The 21,093-nt window shown below is 52.4% G+C and overlaps 12 protein-coding genes across 12 annotated transcripts; 5 read left to right on the forward strand and 7 right to left on the reverse strand.

Annotated features, from left to right (window-relative positions):
* Positions 1-914: 914 nt before the first annotated feature.
* On the reverse strand, positions 915-2,390 carry BCR37DRAFT_124130 (uncharacterized protein). Its single transcript, XM_040866027.1, has 2 exons — positions 2,082-2,390; positions 915-2,037 (listed from the first exon to the last, which is right to left on the reverse strand). The coding sequence occupies exons 1-2, from the start codon at positions 2,299-2,301 to the stop codon at positions 1,358-1,360; spliced, it is 900 nt and encodes a 299-aa protein (XP_040727672.1). The 5' UTR covers positions 2,302-2,390; the 3' UTR covers positions 915-1,357.
* Positions 2,391-3,018: 628 nt separating this feature from the next.
* On the forward strand, positions 3,019-5,218 carry BCR37DRAFT_390554 (uncharacterized protein; the record flags this gene model as incomplete). Its single annotated transcript, XM_040870874.1, has 2 exons — positions 3,019-3,325; positions 3,375-5,218. 2 exons carry the CDS (start codon positions 3,019-3,021, stop codon positions 5,216-5,218), a joined length of 2,151 nt encoding a protein of 716 aa, XP_040727673.1.
* BCR37DRAFT_125504 (uncharacterized protein) lies at positions 5,203-6,079 on the reverse strand. Its single transcript, XM_040866034.1, has 5 exons — positions 6,039-6,079; positions 5,857-5,991; positions 5,674-5,772; positions 5,420-5,650; positions 5,203-5,372 (listed from the first exon to the last, which is right to left on the reverse strand). Exons 2-5 carry the CDS (start codon positions 5,878-5,880, stop codon positions 5,358-5,360), a joined length of 369 nt encoding a protein of 122 aa, XP_040727674.1. The 5' UTR covers positions 5,881-5,991; positions 6,039-6,079; the 3' UTR covers positions 5,203-5,357.
* A 1,486-nt stretch (positions 6,080-7,565) lies between these two features.
* Positions 7,566-8,073, reverse strand: BCR37DRAFT_390555 (acyl-CoA N-acyltransferase; the record flags this gene model as incomplete). The annotated part of the gene is made up of 2 exons (XM_040870875.1): positions 7,566-8,003; positions 8,044-8,073. The coding sequence occupies 2 exons, from the start codon at positions 8,071-8,073 to the stop codon at positions 7,566-7,568; spliced, it is 468 nt and encodes a 155-aa protein (XP_040727675.1).
* A 60-nt stretch (positions 8,074-8,133) lies between these two features.
* BCR37DRAFT_125221 (uncharacterized protein) lies at positions 8,134-9,636 on the forward strand. The gene has a single exon (XM_040866030.1). It carries the CDS (start codon positions 8,228-8,230, stop codon positions 9,281-9,283), a length of 1,056 nt encoding a protein of 351 aa, XP_040727676.1. The 5' UTR covers positions 8,134-8,227; the 3' UTR covers positions 9,284-9,636.
* Positions 9,637-12,341: 2,705 nt separating this feature from the next.
* BCR37DRAFT_335415 (uncharacterized protein) lies at positions 12,342-12,782 on the forward strand (the record flags this gene model as incomplete). The annotated part of the gene is made up of 1 exon (XM_040867184.1): positions 12,342-12,782. A coding segment is annotated over one exon (441 nt), but the record flags the coding sequence as incomplete, so codon positions are not given.
* A 933-nt stretch (positions 12,783-13,715) lies between these two features.
* Positions 13,716-13,958, reverse strand: BCR37DRAFT_376069 (uncharacterized protein; the record flags this gene model as incomplete). The annotated part of the gene is made up of 1 exon (XM_040868519.1): positions 13,716-13,958. A coding segment is annotated over exon 1 (163 nt), but the record flags the coding sequence as incomplete, so codon positions are not given.
* Positions 13,839-15,947, reverse strand: BCR37DRAFT_376070 (uncharacterized protein). Its single transcript, XM_040868520.1, has 2 exons — positions 14,000-15,947; positions 13,839-13,957 (listed from the first exon to the last, which is right to left on the reverse strand). Exon 1 carries the CDS (start codon positions 15,922-15,924, stop codon positions 14,113-14,115), a length of 1,812 nt encoding a protein of 603 aa, XP_040727679.1. The 5' UTR covers positions 15,925-15,947; the 3' UTR covers positions 13,839-13,957; positions 14,000-14,112.
* Positions 15,948-15,957: 10 nt separating this feature from the next.
* On the reverse strand, positions 15,958-18,360 carry BCR37DRAFT_376071 (Spc98 family-domain-containing protein). Its single transcript, XM_040868521.1, has one exon. It carries the CDS (start codon positions 18,240-18,242, stop codon positions 16,029-16,031), a length of 2,214 nt encoding a protein of 737 aa, XP_040727680.1. The 5' UTR covers positions 18,243-18,360; the 3' UTR covers positions 15,958-16,028.
* Positions 18,300-19,209, forward strand: BCR37DRAFT_376072 (uncharacterized protein). The gene is made up of 2 exons (XM_040868522.1): positions 18,300-18,387; positions 18,428-19,209. The coding sequence occupies exons 1-2, from the start codon at positions 18,365-18,367 to the stop codon at positions 19,161-19,163; spliced, it is 759 nt and encodes a 252-aa protein (XP_040727681.1). The 5' UTR covers positions 18,300-18,364; the 3' UTR covers positions 19,164-19,209.
* Positions 19,200-20,087, reverse strand: BCR37DRAFT_396458 (uncharacterized protein; the record flags this gene model as incomplete). The annotated part of the gene is made up of 1 exon (XM_040871706.1): positions 19,200-20,087. The coding sequence occupies exon 1, from the start codon at positions 19,746-19,748 to the stop codon at positions 19,200-19,202; it is 549 nt and encodes a 182-aa protein (XP_040727682.1). The 5' UTR covers positions 19,749-20,087.
* BCR37DRAFT_126502 (putative rab GTPase SrgA) lies at positions 19,809-20,992 on the forward strand. The gene is made up of 2 exons (XM_040866039.1): positions 19,809-20,091; positions 20,179-20,992. Exons 1-2 carry the CDS (start codon positions 20,031-20,033, stop codon positions 20,742-20,744), a joined length of 627 nt encoding a protein of 208 aa, XP_040727683.1. The 5' UTR covers positions 19,809-20,030; the 3' UTR covers positions 20,745-20,992.
* The last annotated feature ends 101 nt before the right edge of the window (positions 20,993-21,093 follow it).

Consider the following 21,093-nt stretch of genomic DNA (forward strand, 5'->3'; position numbering starts at 1 on the left):
TGGATAGAGGCCGGTTGACGTGTCTTTGCACTAGAGAGAGAAGTGCAGGGAGAGCGTAAGAGAGGGTGACTTGATGGTCGCTGGGTGTATGGATGCTGTGAGCAAGGGAAGGGGAGGGAGAGATGCCTGGCGCCGTGATTTAAGAGTCAAGAGAAGGCCCCCTCCCACTGCCTCCGCAGCCTCAGCAATTCCACGACCGCGTGTTGCCCATAAACAGATCATCGCATCCAGCAAGCACAACAGAACCCGGCCAATTTCCAGGTCAATGCAGCTCTGGCTCATCGAACAATCACCCACATCTACGGCCATACTCACCTAATGCCCTTCTATCACCCACTCTCTTTATAGTATAAATCCTTTGTAGATGCCTGTGTCTCCGCCTGTCCCATGTGTTTTGCGGCTCAATGCACGAATTTGATTGGGCGCGGATTTCCATTTCACCGTGACATTCCTCATCTCGCTGCGGCTCCATTCTTCACAAAGTCGCCTGGAATCTGGATGCAGACTCATGCAGTAGCGTCATCTATCATCCAACGTCGACCGTGCAGAGAACATGCTCGTCGTGCATCGGGCCTGTATGTTTGCGACGACCAGCCTAGACAATCTTGTCTACAATCTGCTGCGTCCGGCAGATGAGACTTCACACAATCTCCGTAATCGCGCATCTGCTCATTTCGGAAGCCGTGCTCACCACCAGGTCTACTTTGCCTAGTTGCCGTTCAGAGACAGATCCCTGTGCCTCTTCCTCCATTCCGAGTTCTGGCTGCCAGGACTATTGTAAAGACTCAAAACTGACGCCCAGCTCGAGCTTGAGCCCGGCATAGAGATGCCAAAGTCATTGAAAATACCGTGCGGCTGCTCATCAGTCCGATCTACTGCAGTTTCGCAATCTTGGCGTTCGTGGCAGCTGGAACTTTGGAAGGTGTCTCGTCCGTCATAGCCAGAGAAGCTGTTAGATTCACCAAGCAAGCATGCCTTGCAGATGTAGCCTCTGTAACATGTCCGTAGAACAACGTCCAACCTGAGGTTGATTCCCCTGTGCGAAAAGATTCAGATGACACCAGGTCTTCGTCAGCTGCTGCTGCAGTGACTACTTACTTCACTCTCCATTGAATGTCAAGCACATGCTACAATGACAATGGATAAAGGAGAAACGTTCAAAGGACACAGCTCGATACAGCCAGCTTTGGTTGTGGACCACCGCCAGTCCGCGTCCACGCCACGAATATGAAGGCTGACATGGGCAACTTGCAACAAAGAAATCAGGTTGAATGCTTATTAGTTTACTACACGTAAGAAAAAGGTCGCTCAATTGCAACGAAAGAGAAAACTCTATACAATACCAGAATCCATCCATCTAAATTGATGAGATGGGCGGTGCAATGGGACCGCCGCCCACTGCCATCTCTCCTGGCGCAGTAGCAGAGCCTGTCGGTGCTACATGTCCCGTCTGCGTCATGACAGGCACCGACTGACCCACCCCAGGCTGTATCGCTGTTGGTAGTGCTTGAGCACGTCTCAGTCGCCAGCCCACAGTTAAGAGCCATAGTGCAGTCATGGGCGGTGTCGTGAAAAGACCTAGTAAGCCACCCAGCAACAACTTGAACACTTGTGGCGTCCAGCGTCTACCATAGCTGTACTCTCCATTGCCATCATAGTCGGAGATGCCTGGTGCCGTGAGAGCAGCGACCGTGATGGGCCAGAAAATGAAGAACAACAGGATGGCATAGAGGAGTGCACGAACAAGCTGCATAACAAGAAACACAATCCATTGCTTTGCTGAGCGTTTACTGCCCTGTGCGGGTTGTTCTGCATCGAGGAAGAAGTACCAGCGTAGAAATCGGTTGCGTGGCTCTTTGATGAAGCCGATGGCCTGGACTTTGCCGTTTCTCAGGTCACCGTTGGCACTGATGCCTTCAATGGTCCAGGTGATGACTGTTTGGATGAAAATGGTGACGGCTGCATCGCCAGAGAGTGTATTAGGGAACCGCCACAGTCTGATTGGATTCTTGACCAGATTCTGGTTTGCGTACATGCCTGCCATTAGCTTCTGCACACACAATGGATGAAGATGATCTTACCGTAAGCAATGGCAAAGTTGATGCCGCCGGAAATGATCAATGCGCCCAGTCCATGCATGACAAACAAGTAGAACGCTTGATGTCCCGTCAGCTTGTTTGAAGGCGCGCGCACTTTGCTGGATGTAGGAAGTGCTTGCACTGTTCGCGCAGTGGTGCGTGGCATATCATCTGAGTCGCTGTCTGCAGGGATACCCTTGCCTTGCTTCCATGGCCAGCGCATCTGTCGAGAATAAAGGGTGTCGGCTTTGCTTGTTTGTTGCACCTTTCTGTTTTGTCTTTGGCGCGTACCCTCAGCAGGTATGACAAGCTGATGAGAGGAGAAGGAGAGCCTTGCAAGAGCGGTAGATTGGTCTATACACGAACAGAAATAAGCAGCGGATGGGGTGGTGGGTGTCGCTGTCAAAAGGCGGAAGGGTTATTCTGAAAAGATGAAAATGACGATGCGGGAGGCAGCTGGCTGGCAAGGTGTGTATGGGCCTCCAGGTTGCACAGATGTATGAGCTTTGGCCTTCGTACGGAATACCTTGAGGAGGCCCTGAGAGCCAGACGGCCAGGTGATCTCATGTGTTTGCGATGGATGGCTTTGCGTTTCATCTCCTGTGTCATCTCTTTGACAGGCCTATGAAAGAACCGTTGGCTAGACTACCTAGTATACAGGCCATACAGGGTCCCTGGATCTACAGGAGATGTCTACGTGCCTGTGTATCAGATAGACCGCAGCTAGAGACGTAGCCCATAGTCTCCGTGTTCCCGTGTGCCGTCATCTTTTGTCATCCGCAAGAAAAGAGAGAGAGCAACCTTAACACTCTTCTCCTTCCACAAGAGCCAGGCTTTAGCTAGAGCCAGCCAGCTGCTCAGGCATCAGCACAGGACAGTCGCTCCCTTCTATCAATACCCGCAAGTCGCCAACAATATCCAAGAGGTCCGCAATATCGCAATGCCGATGAAGCTGCGCGTCCAAATTGGCAGCAATGCGCAAGACCTCCAAACAGCCTGGGTCAACTGCGAAGACAAGCCTACCGAAGTCGAGAATGACTACTGGATTGGCCGTGTCTTTGTCCGTGTGCGCGACTTTGATGGCCTCACACCCGATGGGTCACTGCCGCAGTCGCACTCGCCGTACTTTGAGGGACGTAACAGGAAGTTCCATATACAGGCAGAAGGCAGGTTCAAGAAGCCATACAATGGAGATCAAGTCTGGTTTGGTACACAGTTTGACCACATGATTGACAACTTCCCGGAGAGTATGTCCATTGCACCAATTGAAAGTATAGATGAGGCTAACCCTTGCAGCGCTCTTCAATACAGGCATGCGCATTGCCAAGTATATCGATCCAGCGACATTTTACGACAAGGCCTCTGCACAACCCTACATCATGTCTCCCTACCTGGCTTGCGTCAATACACTCAGCGCATGGCCCGCGCCGAGTCGCGCCCACGATGCTGTCCTCACCCTCGAGAATGGTCAAGCGCCCACTGAGTCTGACGACGAGCACAACGAAGACGACGTTCCCGTCGCTCAAGTTGAACACACAAAGAAGCAAGCCATTGCGAAACCGATCCGGTACTGGTCATTTGCTGGTTTTAGGGAAGATGAGACGGGTAATACATTGACACGCAAGATGTCGCGATCCTCACAACTTTCACAAGTCCCCACAGAGCCTGGGGAGGATGGCAGACCTCGTTCTGGGTCTGTTGTTACGACAGTCTCTGCGCGATTCAATCCTGATGCAGCTGTGGTCTCAGGACACCCCTCACACCCACATGCACTGCGTCGTCTTGGTTCCTACTCGAGGCTTGGTGGTCCGTCTGAGGCAGAGGGCACATCACCAGCAGCAGCATTCCACAGTCACAGTTTGACGGTGTATCCTGAAATTTCAAGTGAAGATGAAGATGACGATGGCATGTCCTTCCACACTGCCTTTGAAGACCAGTACGAGGAGGTGGTTGCAGCCGATGGAACAAAAGTGGTCAAGAAGAAGAAAGGCTTGTCTGTGAAGAAAGTGCGTAAATCACTGCACATTCCCTCAGCCAAGACGATTGAGCGCAACATGCGCAGTCTCAGCATCAAGCGTAAAGATAAAGCCAAGCCACCCAAGTCAACCGTGCCTGGTAGTGTTGCAAGTGATGAACGCAAGTCTGGCGAGGAGAGTCGTGGTGGGAGTCGTCGGTCGCTTGACTTGATGCGGCCATTCAGATCGTCGCACAAGCATGACAAGGAAGCCAGCACACCGCCGTCGAGCAGTACATCGACCACCAGACATTCTATCGCACTTGATCATGATATTGCTGCACGTCAACGTGCTGCTGTCGGAGCGACACCTGCATTGCCCAGCATTCAAACCACACAGCTGCCTGCCGGTTCTGAAGCGCGTGCTCCACATAGTGCTGGTCCCACACTGAGTACAAGCGACGCTCCCGTCTTGTCAAAAACTCCATTGCGAGTGCTGCCAGAAAATGGAGTCGATGACGCTACACACGATTCGACAGAGAGAATCGCACCACTCTCACACAGTGACCGTAAGGATAGTATCAAGACTCAAGCATCGGCGTCTGCACTGTCGACAACGAGCAGTGGACTCGCGAGCGAGAGTGATGGTCTTGCCACCAGATCGACGACAGAGCAATCTCTTGCTTCCTCAGCAACACCCGCTTCTCCACGTGTAAGCACGTCTGGTCCGACGAGTGGTTCACGATTCCCGAGTAAAACGGCCGGTGCTCAACAACAGATTCGTGCAGATGCACTCGCTATCTCGGATGCCTCAAAATTAAGCCGCATCTCGCACCGTTTCGACGAACAGCTTGGCCCATGGCGATTCAGCAATCCCGCTATTGAACCGATTGAAGACACTGCGTTCATCGATGGTGGCGCCTTGGAAACAGTCAAGGACCGGCGTCGGCATTTTGCGAAATCCAAGGAGAATCGGGAGGATTTCGAATTCGATGTGGATATTGTCTATTGCATGAGTTTCTTCCTGCCTTATATGAACTTCAACACTTTTGACATCAAGTTGGGGCCACTAGGTACGAATCTGCGGAAGTACGTACAGGACCAGCCGGTCAGGTATATGGCACGGTCGGCAGATGACCCCTCAGAGGTGTTTTTCCTCATCAATTTCGAGTTGGTGGAGGTTTAGAGATGCGTAGAATAGTCCGTAGCACGGCAAGCATTATGGCACGAATGTGATGCAACCTGATTGTTCGAGAACCACGCAGGTCCACGCTTTCTCCCTCGGCAAAGGATCGGCCGTCAACAAGCCACGGCGTTGCAGCCCTTCACCGGAAGAATAACTAGAGCAACAGTCAATGTCGATGGCTCTTTGGACGGAAACATATACCGTCTCCTCGGCAGTCCTCGACGATACTTCATCGCCGGCAGAAAAGTGCAAAATGGCCGAACCTTCCAATATTATTGACCAAGATGTATCTGTGGCACCCAGAGTCCCCTGCTTCGCATGCCTTGTGTCATTGCCGACGTTACGACAGGGTGTAAACCGCCAGCATAGACCTTTTGCTGCTTGGTTAGAGTCATAGCATTGTGTGTGCTTCTCGTCGATTGCAGCTTCACACTTGCCGCCGGCGCCGCTGTAGCCTTGCCTTCCAGAGCGATTTGGCGCTCCCTAGAGACCTCAATATTTGAGTTTGGGTGATAGACTTCATGCCAGCTAGCTTCGAAGGTGCCCACCTGAGCCTAATCCTGTAAGATCGCTTCCATAAATAGCACGCCGAACATGCTTTCGACAGAAGGTTCTGTTCTCAGGTTTGGGATGCTTACTTCCTTGCCGACATGACCAGTCATGAGCCGCGTTCGAAGCGCAAGCTTGGCTTTGCCTGTACCCTTGCGACATCACCACGAGGTCCGAGCACCGTAGCTACTTGAATTGATCCTTCCATATATGGAAAGCGAGTTCTGCGATAAGCGTTAGAACGCGGTGTGGCAATCGCAGGGCGACGTACAGAGGAATGGCTGGCTGGTCGCCGCCTTTGTGCCGATCAGTGCAAGGTAAGAGAAGTGGAATGGAGTAGAGACAGTCCTTGATTCGAAAGCATGTTCGACGTGATGCTTGCTCGGACCTCGTGGTGATATCGCAAAGGTACAGGCAAAGCCAAGCTTGCGCTTCGAACGTGGCTCATGGTTTCTTGATGTCGCGATGGAAGTAAGCGTCTCGAACCTGAGCACACAACCCGCGTTCGAAAGCATGTTCGGCGTGCTGCTTGTAGACGCGATCCTACAGGACCAGGCTCAGGAGGACACCTTCAAAGCTAGCTGGCATGACGTCTACCACTCAAGCTTGAACATTGAGGTCTCCAAAGAGACCCAAGTCGCTTTGGAAGGCAAGGCTGCAGCAAAGCCGGCGGCAAGCGTGAAGATGCAGTCAGCTGGAAGCGCACACAGTAGAGCGTCTCAAAATTCCGGCATGTGGCCGCTTACGTTCGTGGGAGCTACCTCCAGCTTGGCGTCGCACTGCCATGCATCGCGCTCGAAGCGCAAGCTTGTCTGCGCCTTCAGCCTCGCCACGTCACCAGGCGGACCTAGCGATGTTGCTGCTTGTAAACAACTGACCATTTTATAGGGAGCGATCGAGGGAAGGTAGACCAACCTGAGAGTGCAGTGCACTATGGGCGTTACCAGGGCGTATGACCACGTGAAGCACGAAATTCGAAACTTTGAAAACATCCGCGTCTTCAATAGTATCAATACGCGTGAACAACGCGTCCTAAAAACGCATTATTTTTGTAGCTGGGGCAAGCTTGGCTGTGCCTGTGTTGTTGCCACGTCATCACGGGTCCTGAGCGACCTGAATGCTCGTACACATCTTTCCATGCTTGTCGAAAAATCCTCGTGGGACAGGAGCCGAAATCAGTATTGTCTGTGGCAAGCAGGATGGCCGTCGCACAAAGGAATGGCTAGTCGGCGTGTTTGGGTGGGCGTATTAGGAAAGAGGAGAAGAGAGGGCCCTTTGAGTGATGCAGTGAACGAGTGTGTCTATCAAAAGAAGCGGATGCGGATGTACTAGCAGTGTTGCCGTCTAGACCTTGCCATATTGTGAACCCTATCGTCCAGGCCGCTCCTCCCTCAAACCAGATTTGATTCCAGCTGCCCAGCAGAGAGCTGATCAACGGCCTTTTTCAACAACAACTCGAGGCCTTACCAATGATCTCCTACTCATAAGAGCACCTCATACAATACGCAGACAGTCCTAGATGTCGGCACATGGAAGCGGTAGAGCTTCTGCAACTGGCATGGCCGAAAGTCCGCACCTTTCGCGCATATCGAATGAATGGTTGTGCAAACCCATTCGAGCGAAAACAAGACTTGAAGTACTTGTTACGATGAAGGACCAGATGCCCTTATTTCGTGACACAGATGATGAGGTCGGCAGTAGCCATTAAAGCGTGGCAAAGGCGACGGTCGTTTTCGACAACAGACTGTAGCGGCGTTGGTCCTTGACTGAAGTCATCAGCAAAGAGCACAAGCTACCTTCAAGTTTGCTTTGAAAAGGTTTGAGCCATCTCGCAGTGCTGCCATCCCTCGTCGTCATAGTAACCCTTCTTTTCATTGTAGACGTAGCCCAAGCCTTCGTAGAACTTTCTGACTTGATGTTGACTGCTCAGAACAACTGTATCAACAGACCAAGCTTCGATGGCCTTGTGAACTGCATATTCGCAGATGGCCCGTCCCAAGCCAGTGCCGCGTGCTTGCTTTGCAACGGCAAGACGACCCAAATGTGCTTGGCCATCTGTCAAATAGAGACGGACGGTAGCAAGTGCATTCTCCTGAGAGTCCACTGCAATGATGTGCATCACATCCTTGCGGTCAAAAGGAACATCATACTCGTCCAATTCAATTGCTGGGTCAAAATTCTGCTCTTGGGTAAAGACTTCGAGACGCAATGCAGTCGACTTTTTGAAGAGTTGTTCCTGGCTGTCAGCTTGATGCAGACGTATTACGAGCATGTACGGAATCAACAACGATGATTTTGGTATCCATGCCAGCTTCGAGAGATGCTCTTCCTATCGGTTGTATGTAGATGGCGTAGTGAATTATTGAGGCCGGCAGTGCCGCTTCGTCATTTGTCAGTTGTGAACCCCGCCTCTACGATAGAAACTACTCACACCCTCGAACAGCTAAGCTTAAGAACAAGATGAAGCAAGTAAGCATTGACAGCTCAGCCGGCGGAAAGCCTGGAACAGTATGGTACCCATTGATCCATGCAGATGTGAAAGAACCTCGAGCGACCAGCACCCAGTTGCTCATCAAGATGCTTGCAGGCGCTTTGAATCATCGCGACGTTTTCCAGCGTCAGGCCAGTTATCCTAACATGTCTGCAGAGAGTCCTGTTGGTGCAGATGGAGTCGGCATTGTTGTTGATGCGAAAGGCAACTCGTCACTCGCTGGCAAACGTGTTCTATTGGCACCTGGTCAAGGATGGGAGTCGAGCCCGCTCGCTCCAGAGAGTGCATACGGTATTCTTGGAGGACAAAAAGGTATGCCCGGAACATTCGTGGAGTACAATGCGATTGAAGCCTCGGAAGTGGTTGAATGCCCTGCTCACCTTTCTGATGTCGAGGCAGCAGCGTTGCCACTTGCTGGATTGACTGCCTACCGCGCCGTTTTTAGCAAAGGTGGCCTCAAGTCAGGTATGACTGTGCTCATTACTGGTGTTGGTGGCGGTGTGGCCTTATTTGCTCTGCAATTCGCGGTTGCTACCGGTGCCGATGTATGGGTCACATCAGGCAGCGAGCAGAAGCTGCAACGTGCCAAAGAGTTGGGTGCCAAGGGTGGCATCAGCTACAAGACGGAGAAATGGGGCAAAGCGCTGGCGAAGCAGCTCGGTCATATCAAATTTGACCTGGTGATTGATTCTGCTGGAGGTAATATCGTCGCAGATGTTCTGCCAGTCATTGCCCCTGGCGCCGCAATTGTTGCCTATGGCATGACTGTGGCTCCGAAAATCACCTTTTCAATGAATGCCATCTTGGCAAACATTGAGTACCGTGGATCCACCATGGGCTCAAAGCGAGAGTTCAAGGAAATGGTGGCCTTTGTTGAGAAGCACAAGATTCGCCCGGTCGTGCACAAAGTATATCAAGGATTGGAGAGCACTGATGAAGCGTTTGTAGAGATGCGCGACGGTAACCAGTTTGGTAAGCTGGTTGTGCAGATTGCGCGCTCTGAGCAGGAAACGAGCAAGCTTTGATTGTGTATGCAGGATTTTGAATATATGGAGCAAGATCTTGACAAGATTCGTGCGGTCTTGACTCTTGGCCTGACAGGCACGTGAGGTGCAAGGTGCGGTAGGCACATACCCGTCATATCTTCCGGCAAGCAAATCTAGGTCCTGAGCTTGAAGCATGTTGAGGATACATCGAGTAGGTCATGTCAATGACTCGTGTCTCGTGAGTAGTACTGGTCACGATCATGACTTTATCGCCGTCGCATTCAATGGGGATTCCTGCATTCGACGCGGTGCAGTTTAGAACTTTAGAGTCCAAGCCAATCAAGGGCGAGTACGACTTTCAACGGATTCATTTCGCAGCGGCCCGCCATTTTGATTGTACAGACTCGAAGGAGAACACACGCGAGGATAGGCCATGTCCTTGTCGGGTGCCAGCTATACAATTGCATGCCTGCAACTCGATCGATTGACTTCAGTTCAAGTGATTCGACTTGAACATATGTGAGTACGAGTTGACGCATGTCTGTGTCCGGAAGCTCAAGTTGCGGATCGATGTCAAGTGTGAAGTGACGAGTGCATGAGCTCATCCATCACCAGGATGCCGCTTGGAGAGCAAGGAAGGACGATCTCCTCTAGAGTTCGAGTCTGGAGCTGTTGCTATTCGTGTCTGCGGAGAATTTCGTACAGATGAGCCGGGACTAGGAAACATGACATAAGCCGAAAGTGCTATAGACAGACAGCAGTCATTGATACTAGCAGAGTACTACCCGGCTGCTTGACCCGGGGTATAGTAGCAATACTGGTAACCTGGTCCTTGGATGGTAGGAAGCCTGGCTGTCCCTGTCCAGAAAGTGTGAGGGCGGAAGTTCCGGATTGTGGCTGGCCCTGAGCCCGAAGCGGCAGTTTGACTTGCCAAAGCGCGCACCCAACTGAGACCACCGAACGAGTCAACGACCAACTGCTGCTGCTGCTCTCTGGCCACTTCTGCTGCTGCTTCTGGGCGAAAAATGATGCTAAGACACGACTCATACCCTCCTCTTCTCCTCCCGAAGGCAGTCTCGGGTAGGCGAGTGTGTCAGTCTACCCCTACCTAGGCAGACTACCGCTTTCATTCGTGAGCTGCCTAGAAGAAGCTGCTTCATCTGCGGCGAACACGCGTCTCTTCGCGTCGTGAGGTGCTGAATAGCTGCTGACCAGGCCCTCTATCTGCTGCTACTGTGTGCTTGTGTTTCCGCTTCGTCTGCTTGAGCTGAGCTTCTGCTTTCGTCGACGTGGACGCCTCCCCACGCACAGAAACGGCGAGGCTTCTACCCGCCTTCTATTGCGTCCCGTCCCTTCCATCGCCTAGCGACTGTCTTGTAGTGAGCGCACAGAGACGGCCATGCCCTGAAGCAACGCGGAAGCAATACAATACTGCCTGCCAGGCTCCCGTTGTCTTCTTTCCAACTTGTGCTCAAAAGGTCTCTACACCAGCCCCTCGACACGACAAACGGCGCGTGGCCCAACCCGCCCTGGACACAGCCAGCCTACCGTCGTCAACAAGCAGCGTCGACCTGCCTGGCTTGTCTCAGTCATTGGTACAACAGGCGCCAACATCCCTCCTATACTTCTGACTCACTCTTTGATTCCTAAACACTTTCGACGACTCACATCAGACTCACACACACTCACTCACTCACCTTTGGTCTTGCGCGTACGAGCGACTGCGACACGGGCGTTTCTTGCCATTGTACTATAGCGGTTTGTGTTTGCTTTTGAGCCATGTGTAAGCACCCCTCTTCCCAAAGAAGCACAGTTGTACTGACGACATACAGCAGCCTTCAATCGTTTCTCGCATGATGACCGTCAAGCACCGACAGAGTATCGACTACCGAGCCATCCGCAACAACCACCTCCATCATATGCGCAACAACCATACACGCGCGAAGCACCTCGTTATGACCCCTCGCGACAACGAGACCCAATGGCAGGCGATGCGCCAGGTCTTGCTGGTATGCCAGGAGTTCCAGACCCTTCGCGACAACCACAAGTCCTCGACTATGCGCCAAAGGAAGGTGGTCCAGGTACCAACTTTACTGCAACCATCAATATCGGCAACATGGATCCCTCCTCTCGACAGTTCAGATTTGTGTTTGGGTCGCGTCGTATTGGTGCCTTTCTCGAAGGTCGCAGGAACTTCAATACCTGCACGCTGAGTGCCGGCGTGCCTAGATTCGAAGATACTGCTTGGTGGTCGAGCAAAGTTCCCATCTACTTGCTCGTCGTCGACCCACACACCGACCAAGATCTGCACTCTATCCAGATTGGCGAATTTGTGTACATGTCTTCCCCTGGACGAACAAAGCGCGCGCGAGACGAAGACACAGTCGGTCTGCCACCTGCGACATCACCTGTTCGTCGTGCAAACAGCACAAATTCACAGCGCAACCCGTATGCAGGCGCGCCAGGACCCTACCACGATCAGCCAGGACAACGACTTGGACATCGACCTACCGCTTCTTATGCCTCTGCGAACTCAATGCATCCATCCCTTGTTGGCGGCCCGTCTGCCGTGGGTGGACCGAGTCCGTATGCGCCAGACAGAGGTCCTCCTGGTCCTGTAGCCTTGCAAGATGCACCACTTCGGTACATCGCTGAACCACGCGACCAGTACCCATCACACAACCGGGCGCCGAGTTTCTCACTCTCTGGCTTGCCCTCTGCAGAAGAGCACCCCTACCATCCGGACAGCAACAGGCAACACCCTTCCTACCTCTCTGTTCAGCAACAGCAGACTCCTTCGCCATACAGCTACCAGCCGAGTCCGACTTCTGCAACATTCAGATCACCCTTCTCCAGCACAACCAATTACATGTCTCCACCCCATTCAGCGACATTTGCCAAGTCTGAGAGTAGCTACGATCAACCTTTCCCCTCAGCAGACTCCGAGGCCAGCTCAGATACACCGACGTTGCAACGGACTAGTACTCTGTCTGCTTCGAGTCGCAGAGCGCCTAATTCTGCAGCGGCGAGTGGTCTCCCAGCTGGCTGGATGCCCAATTCAAAGGCAAAGCTCGACGTCATGGGGAACCTCGACGATATGTCGCGCAATTGGTCTGGTGAGGAGTTTGCCATTCGCAGACGTCTGGTTCAGTTTTGGAGGAAGCAGGATGGCAACATCATTCGCATCAACTTCAGGCCCGTTGAACCAGGAGCAACGCGATCGCCGCATGCTGTTATCATTTCTTGCATTTATTGGGAGGAGCGGCAAGAGTGCTTCTTCACTTCTGTCGATGCTATTTTCTTGCTCGAGTCACTCATTGGGAATCGATTCGCCGTTGAGGAGAAGAATCGCATTCGTCGCAACCTTGAGGGATTCCGTCCACTTACTGTGGGCAAGGGCAAACCTGATTCGGACAACTTCTTCAAGCTCATCATGGGATTCCCTGCACCCAAGCCGCGAAATATTGAAAAGGATGTCAAGGCATTTCCTTGGCGTATCCTCACTTCTGCATTGCGCAAAATTATTGGCAAGTACTCGGCCAGTTACAATGGCTTGACGGAGACAACTGGAACAGGGTCGCAGACTTCTGCTTCTGAAGTCGGCGCATCTTCCGCTATGCTGCAGCAATCGCCTAGTCAACAGGGCCCAAGTGCAGCTTCGCAACAGCAGCAACAACAACAAGCGTTGCAACCGCCTCAACAGAGACTGATGCACGAGCAAATTGGACAGCCAGGCCATGGTAACATGGGCGGCATTGCAGGTGGACTCGGCGGCGAGATGCCACCGCCAGCAATGCGTCGACAGCATGAAATGGTCTCGCGTGGTTCACCTGGACAATTGCAACAGCAGCAGCGACATTCTCCACTGCAAGGTGCACCTGCTGCTTCACACGCTGGTGTCCGGTCGCCATCTGCACAACAAGCTGCTAGTGCTTCTGCTGCTGGAGGCAACAAGTCACCTGCATCATCCTTGTCCATCCTGGTACCGCCAAACCCAAACTCGACACTGCCATCCCTTGATGGTCTTTCGAATGATTTGTTGGATAGGCGACCTAGTGCAGGAATTCCCATGTCCGCTGGCCTGGGTGGTCTTGACTTTTCAGACTTTATGTTTGCGTCGCCCGGACAAGTACCATCAAGCACATCAGGATGGCCTGGTTCAGGTCCTGGTAGTCTATCGGGTCCTTCTCAGCATCAACAACAGCAACAACAGGCTTCACAAGCCAGAACACAAGGAGAGCAGCAAGCTGAAGCTGGAGCCGGTGATGCATCTGGACCCGGCTCTGTAGGCGGCAAATAGACTTTCTTGCATCTTTGCATATTGTATATAAGTAACGATCAAAGCATGAACGAAGCAGCAGTGATAGTGGTTGTGCATCTGCTCGTACGGCGTACGATGGTGAGTGAGTGCTCATCAGTTTGTAGATCCCAAGTTGGGTGCGTCATTCGCAACTCCACGACTTCTCCTCATCTACGGCAGCTGTCAAACTGAGATAACACACCATTTCCCCCATCTACTCAATCTACATCAATCATGAGCACCAGCAAGGAAGAAGCAAATGCAGAGATCGCAACTGCCATCCCAGGTGACATTGCACAAAAAGCAGCAAACAGCCAGAATCCAGCTGAACAGCCATCTGGCGCACAGCTCCGTCGTTTGAGTGTCAGCCAGAGCAACGATAACATGCTCGCTGCCCAGCGGGAGCAGTTCAAGTACGCACATCAATTACTTTGACCGCGACATTAACATAACAGGGCTTCGGTTGAACGCCGTCAGTAAATGCAGCAGAGCACAGCTGCCCGGTATACACGGTTTTACAAGAGATTCTAGATAGCGATCAACTCAGTTTCTGCCGTCCATGCAACACTCACTTGACTTGTTCTCTCAACTTTTGATAGCCAGGAACAAGCCGAATGGTGATTTCTGGTGCTCTGAGTTCCTGCTTCTGCGCAACAAAGCCAGTACCTTGTTGTCCCGAGGGTCGAACTTGCGAGTAGCTGACGACACCGCCATCTGCTACAACGCGTTCCACGTCACGCTGCCTGTATCCCCAGCCTCTCATCTCTTCCAATGCTACACGCACACGCTCATCACCCTGAGCAACGAGTTTGAGAACCAGCATCTTGTAGAGACCTGCACTGGGTTGATGCCCTTCTTGCTTCATCTCTTCAAGTATCGTGAATGCCGCTTCGTACTCTGCTTGAAGTAAGACGCAGCAAATCAAAGTCTCAAAGGTCGTTGCATCAGCTTTGATGGCATGTTCGTCCCTAAACTCTGTAATCAGATCCAAAGCTGCTTTGCGTTCCAGCACGGCACAACAGCCAAGCAAGAGACTGTTGAGGGTGGTGATGTCGGGCTTGATACCCAGACCACCTTCTTCTGCCGACATGACTGATTCCTTGTAGGTTGCCATTGCACGGCTGAGGTCATTCCTCAGGACAGATGCTTGGATGATACAGTTGACAGCTGCTACGTCAACTGTCGCACCGCTTTCCTTCAAATCCAGTAGCGTGAACCATGCACGATCCACCGTATCGAGGTCTCTTGAGATGACTCGTAGGATGGCACTCGCCGTGGTGGGTAAGGGAGCAACGCCCGCTGATCGCATCACAGAAAGCACAGAGAAGCCCACTTTGATATCGCCAGCCGTCGTGTAGGCCATCAGGAGTCTTGCGTACTCCGGTGCTCCGATGGCCATATTCCGGACGGCCATGTACTTCATGACGTCTGTAGCGAGCAACGGCATACCCAACTGGCTCGTCACAAACAGCACTCGACGACAGAGGTCAGCATCCATCATGACTTTACGACCTTGTGTGCAGAGCCGCCAAGCAAACTCCAAGCCTTGAGCATGTCTTTCAATGGCAAATGCTGTCAATGCTTCGAGTGCATCTGAGTTATTCCACGGGTAAGTGACAAAAGAGGCTTTTGTCAATGCATCGCCTGGTTGAGGCTCACCATCGACAATACGAAGCACCTCAAGTGCACCGTCCAGCTCATTGCGCTGCAGCATGCCTCGCAACAGTGCACTATACGCCTGTGTCGGTATCATCCTCCCAGCAACATCCGCCTCCTTTGACAGAAACACAAGACCAAGCTCGAATTGCCCAGTTCTCGCATAGTGTTGCGCAATTTGGGTATACTGACGACTCTGCAATGTGATCCAGTGTTTCTGTAGAATATCCAATACCCAGCTCACACGATCTGAATCGGGGCCCTCGCAAGCAAGTTGTAGGACCATATTGAGGGTTTGCAGGGATGGAGCGACCTGATGCTCCAACATCTCCTTGAAGAGTTCAAATGCCAACAAATCAGCATTGAACTGCGTCGCTGGTGACTTGTTCGTTGCTAAATGGCTAATGATCTTTTCATAATCAAGACTGGTTGGTTGACCGCGTGATGCACGTCGCGGCGTGAAATGATGTGTCGGTAAGGGCGTCACGCGAGGAATCTTGTGTAGTGTCTTACTGCCTCGTTTTGCCTCTATCGCTTCTGGGATGATACGCTTGCTGCTGTCCGGTCTGTCAACGGCCGTAGAGACAGTCGGTGTCCATGCATCGCTTTTCGGCTGACTCTGAGTTGCATCAGTGGCAGCTGTTGAGGATTGACCACGATGTGCAGCAGGCGCTATCCGGCATAGCCTGCCTTGTACACATCTCAGCGTCGTGCGAGAGAGCATCCGACGGTGTCCTGGTCTAATTGTCTGTACAGATTCCGTCCACAATTTCTGACAATCGACTACTTACTTCACACGCCCACCAGACAGTCACATCTTGCTCCGTGCTATGTCTCATCAGAGCTGAGCTCCAGGTCATCATCATACTCCACATCTGTCGCATCCACCAACTCATCTAGCAAGACCAACGCAGCATGCTTCTTGAACCTTTGGTACAGCACCTCAATCAACTCTGGGTCTGCACTCCATCCCTCCCGCTGATCAGCCGGAATACTGTATAATGTCAATATCGCCTGAAATGCCTCTCGCACCCCTTCCATCCGTTCAGCGCCTTCTGCATCAAGCAGCAAGCCATGGCTGATGGTCATGAGGAGTGCCAAGTGACGGTCTCGGATCGCCCCTGGATTTTCAGATGCAACGACTGGTAAATCGGCGAGAAAGGCACGCCAGGCTGGTTGAACAACGCGTTCAAAGCAGTACGATGCTAGCTTCCTCACAAACCACAGTGCTTCAAGTCGAAATTGCAAGGTTTGTTTGACGCGATGATGGACGACGTTGCGATGGAGTCGTGCTTGAATGGTGAGTTGATCCACGACATAGACAAGTCTGAGAAGAAGTAGCAGAAATCCACTGATTTGCGCATAAAACATAAGGGATTGCTTCGTGATAATTTGATCGAGTGGTGCAGGTAGACGATAGTCAAACTTGAGAAACGACAAGGCGTCTAGTGCATCGCGTGGGATTTGATGGTGCACGAGATCTGCTTCGAGTCGAAAACCGAGATGACCTAAGTAGTCGCGTTCAGCCATATCACCCGATGCATGAAGATTGGGTTGTGTGTATTGACCGTCGATACTATGCTGGAGCATGGCACGGGTTGCGATATTCATGTGGACATTACTAGGTGGCCACATGCCAGCGCGATTATAGAGACACACAGAGTCGCTTGTGTTTGCGAGCAGTGCATCCGTCAGGCAAACGACGAAGCGACCATTGCCAAAGAAGTAAACTTGTTCGAGGAGCTCCAGGTGTCGTTGGAGTTGTAGTTTATCGAGCATGAGGTGGAGAACGTGCGCTTGAACGCGTCTGAGCTGTTCCTCGACGGGCCAGTCTAGGTGAACATCCAGTACGTCTTCCAGTGTGGTCAATGCAGAGTCTTGCACTTGTGTGAGGCCTAGGCTCTTGGTGACATTGTCAGCCACGTCAGTCTCGTTGTTCCACTGTTCAACTACGTGATAATGTGCATCCACATGCTCTGCCACGAAGGAGATGTTTGCCATGGTAACAGGAAGTGGTTGAAGCGCCTTGTATGCAGCCGCATCATGTGATCGCAACAGTGCTAGGCCTTGTGTAATCTCATGCACGGCAGTGATTGTCTTGGGCTTGATGAAGCTTGGGAAGCTAGGGCCGTCTTCGTCCTCAACATTGTCGAGCAGATACTCAATTGGTGCGGCCAATCCCAGCGCCAAGCGACAAGCATGATGAATTTCTGAGAGGAGAGGTTCGAGCAAGCATGCCAGCAAGTCCACAGCCACAACACGACACGCGTCTTGTAGGAAAAGATCCGGGCTTGGCGCATTGGCCAGGTGTTCCATAACGAGGACCATGCTTGTTTCTTTCCAACTTTCCTTCTGCAGCTGAAGTACACCTGAGAGCCAAGAAATTGTATCGACCTGTCCTTGCAAATCTTCAAGAAGTTGTGCCAAGTCCTCCGTGCCTGTGATGTCTTGCCAACGCAAGATGCAATCATCTCGTAGGGCATCGAGAAAGGAGCCTAGAAAGCGAGCACAGGCTCGGCGAGTACTAAAGTACGTGTCCAGACGCCACGCCTCTCTAGCCTGCTTCAGTCGCTTGACATTGGTGCCGTGAAGAACAACTTTATCGAGCATGCTAGAGTGTTTAGACTGTTGCCCATGGCATGCAAAGGTTCGAATGCGTTCGTGCCACTTGAACGTGTTTGATCCCTCTCCAATCATCAACAAGCAAAGTTCGTGCTGTAATGTCTGTTCATCGCGACAAGGACTGCCTGGTTGTTTTGAAGCGTGTGCTCGCTTTTGGCGTTTCTTGTAGGCCTTTGATGGCAACTCAGGCAATGTCTGGAGATTATTCGGCTTTGACAGCTCTGAGATAGGCTGCAAAGAGACATGAGCGCTTGCAGCACGTAGCTCGGGCAAGGATAAGCAAACTTGAGACTTGGACAGCGATGTCAGCGTCAGTCTATCGAGTGGATGTAAGCTGCCGAGCGGGTCAAGTGAGCTAGCTTTCGAGTGTGGACTGGCCAGCGGTTGTAATGGCGGTAAGTCCAGCCAGACATCTGCCATCTGTATTGTATAGATGCGGCAGTCAGAGTCTTGGTGTTGAGTCGCGTCTGTTTTCGTCGCTTCCAAAGTCCAGGAAAAGATGCGACAACCAGACCAACGAACGAGTAACAGGCCTTGGGCTAATGGCTATGGAGTGGACAGATGAGTACGGCCCCAGCTGATCGAAGAGTGTGCTGACAAACCAGCGACGAGATTTGTCTCTTCCGCACGTTAATCAAATGCAGGCCCGTCGGCATCCATCAAGCCTTTAGGTTCCTCAACCTCTTCATCGCACTCAATCACGATACTCAAGATGCGCCTCGGATATCCATGGATGCCATACGTCAGAAGTTGGATGCATTATATGATATGGCAGAGATCCAAGGCGCAGCAATGGATGTTATGACGGCAAGACTCGACGGTGACGTTGAGGGCGATTCAGCGGGAGAAGACAGTCTAGGCGATCCGGATGGTATGGCCCGAGTATCTGGGTCGTTTGAACTGCCGTATGCAGAATACAGGGAGTTGATAGAGGCACGCGCGATAGAGGGTGTTGCGGAGGAGGATGGTGCAGCGTCGTCGAAGGCGAGTCCGACGTCGGCGCATGATCGTATGCAGGAAGACGGCGAGGATGATGAGGAAGCCTTGAGTGATCCAGAGGAAGAGGAAGAAGAAGATGAGGAGGAGGAAGAAGAGGAAGAGGAAGAGGAAGAGGACGAGGACGACGAAGACGAAGCCGACCAGGCAGCTGCGAGATCAACGAAGAAGAAGGCTGCGAGCAAACGAGGGACACGCTCAAAGAAGGCGAGCCCGCCAGCATCAACGACGAAGCGACAGCCCAACAAGCGGAGGGCCTCGAAGCTTGGGAAAGAAGACGAGCCCAGCGAGACAGAAAGTGCTCGACCGGCACGAGGCTCCCGCAAGAGTGCTCGGAAACGGTGAAAGACTCGCTGTGATGAACGTATATTCAAGTGTATGCTATGCTGATGCCTCATCCTGCTGTCCCTGACCTTGCTCCTGCTGCTTCTGCTTCTTCTCTTTCCGCCGCCGCTTGACCTCTGCTCGTTCCTGATCAATCCGCCGTCCCTCTGCCCAGACTGCGTCCCACTCTCCCTGATCCTGTTGCTGCTGTTGCCATCCAGGCGACTCCAGTGTATCGACGTCCCTGAGCCGCTGTTGCAGCTTCGGCGCTGCCTTACCCAGCAACTGTCGCATGCGTATACTGAACTCGGGCAAGCTATGGACATCCAGCGCTGTACTCGCTGCCCAGACCACAACGGTGGCTGAACCACAGCAGAGGAGTGTACCCATCCCAAACGCCTTGGCTGCATGGATGACTGGACTGAAGTCTGGATCATGGTCATGGGCTGCGTTTGAGCGGAAGAACGGGAGGGGTTGTGCGTGTGCCTGCTTGCGTGTCTTTGAGAGTGCGACGGTGAGGCCTATGAGGAAGGCGGTTGCTGCTGCTGTGAGGAGGTAGCTGGAGCCTTGATGCTGCTGCTGCTGCTGGTCTGTGTCTCTCTGCATGCTCTCTCCTGCTGCTGCTGCTGCCAGTCCATGCTCATGCTCATGCTCATGCTCAGACTCCGTTCCCGCCTTCTTCTTCGCCTTCCCAAGCAACCACGACACAGCAGCAGCAGCAACAGATATCCATAGACCCAGTCAAGCTAGCAAGAAGCAGCAGCACCAGACACACAGGCGCACACTCAAGGCCGCACTCTCACATCTTCATTCCCCAGCAACTACGCCCCTAGACTTTGCGCGCGCATCCCTCTATCCTGCCAGCACACAATCTAGCGCCAGCCAGCCATGACGACAACCATTAGAAATTACGACTACCTCATCAAGCTCCTCCTCATCGGCGACTCAGGTATGCTCATCTGTTCACATGCGCAAAGACACACAATGCCATGCGCTCCAAATAACAAAACAAGCGTACTAACAAAAACCCTCCCAGGCGTCGGCAAGTCCTGTCTCCTCCTACGATTCTCAGAAGACTCCTTCACGCCTTCCTTCATCACAACCATTGGTATCGACTTCAAGATCCGCACCATTGATATCGATGGAAAGCGCGTCAAACTCCAAATATGGGATACCGCTGGTCAAGAACGGTTCAGGACCATCACCACTGTCTACTACCGCGGCGCTATGGGTATCTTACTCGTCTATGACGTGACGGACCGCAAGTCCTTTGAAGACGTCCGGACCTGGTTCGGCAATGTTGAGCAACACGCCAGTGAAGATGTCAACAAGATCCTGATTGGCAATAAGTGCGATTGGGAGGAGAAGCGGCAAGTGTCGCGTGAAGAGGGTGAACAACTTGCAGCGTCGCTTGGTGTGCCCTTTGTTGAAGCGAGTGCCAAGGCCAATATCAAGGTGGAAGAGGCCTTTATGCAACTTGCGCGGCAAATTCTCAAGAGGTTGTTGGATACAAGTGCGCAAGACGCTGGTAGTGCGGGCGGTAGTGCAGGCGTCAAGCTGGATGGTAACAGCGGTGGAAGCCTCAAGTCCAAGTGCTGCTAAGGCGTTATTCACGGTTCATGTGTGTGTTGTGTGTCTTTATGGCTGCATGCTATGCGGTTTCTGTGATGGACTGGGGCCTTCAAGGAATAGCGTACGGTTGCAATCTCTCTGGACATGGGACGTGCTTTCCTTCCTTTCATTCTCTATTGCTTCTGTGTCTTTAAGCCCTCTGCCCATCCTTGTGCTCACTTGATCTGCTTCCTTGCTTCTGACGACCACTTCCATCATGCCTCGCATAGCGTATCAAGTGCACGGCCATGTCCAAGGCGTCGGCTTCCGTATGACCACGCGTGACGTTGCTCGTCAAATGTCCTTGACTGGCTTTGTGCGCAACACCAGCGCTGGCACC

Source organism: Protomyces lactucae-debilis, assembly GCF_002105105.1.
Source record: "Protomyces lactucae-debilis strain 12-1054 chromosome Unknown BCR37scaffold_2, whole genome shotgun sequence".
NCBI lineage: Eukaryota > Fungi > Ascomycota > Taphrinomycetes > Taphrinales > Protomycetaceae > Protomyces > Protomyces lactucae-debilis.

Excerpts from the sequence above, each read along its gene's own strand:
- BCR37DRAFT_124130 (XM_040866027.1), bottom strand. The coding sequence starts at position 2,301 with ATGCGCTGGCCATGGAAGCAAGGCAAGGGTATCCCTGCAGACAGCGAC. Across the intron at positions 2,038-2,081 it reads CAACTTTGCCATTGCTTACG|GCATGTACGCAAACCAGAAT; the intron begins GTAAGATCATCT and ends AGCTAATGGCAG.
- BCR37DRAFT_125504 (XM_040866034.1), bottom strand. The coding sequence starts at position 5,880 with ATGACTGGTCATGTCGGCAAGGAA. Across the intron at positions 5,773-5,856 it reads CTGGTCATGTCGGCAAGGAA|GCTCAGGTGGGCACCTTCGA; the intron begins GTAAGCATCCCA and ends TTACAGGATTAG.
- BCR37DRAFT_125221 (XM_040866030.1), top strand. The coding sequence starts at position 8,228 with ATGAAGCAAGTAAGCATTGACAGCTCAGCCGGCGGAAAGCCTGGAACA.
- BCR37DRAFT_376070 (XM_040868520.1), bottom strand. The coding sequence starts at position 15,924 with ATGCTCTCTCGCACGACGCTGAGATGTGTACAAGGCAGGCTATGCCGG.
- BCR37DRAFT_376071 (XM_040868521.1), bottom strand. The coding sequence starts at position 18,242 with ATGGCAGATGTCTGGCTGGACTTACCGCCATTACAACCGCTGGCCAGT.
- BCR37DRAFT_376072 (XM_040868522.1), top strand. The coding sequence starts at position 18,365 with ATGGCTATGGAGTGGACAGATGA. Across the intron at positions 18,388-18,427 it reads GCTATGGAGTGGACAGATGA|CGACGAGATTTGTCTCTTCC; the intron begins GTACGGCCCCAG and ends CTGACAAACCAG.
- BCR37DRAFT_126502 (XM_040866039.1), top strand. The coding sequence starts at position 20,031 with ATGACGACAACCATTAGAAATTACGACTACCTCATCAAGCTCCTCCTC. Across the intron at positions 20,092-20,178 it reads CCTCCTCATCGGCGACTCAG|GCGTCGGCAAGTCCTGTCTC; the intron begins GTATGCTCATCT and ends AAACCCTCCCAG.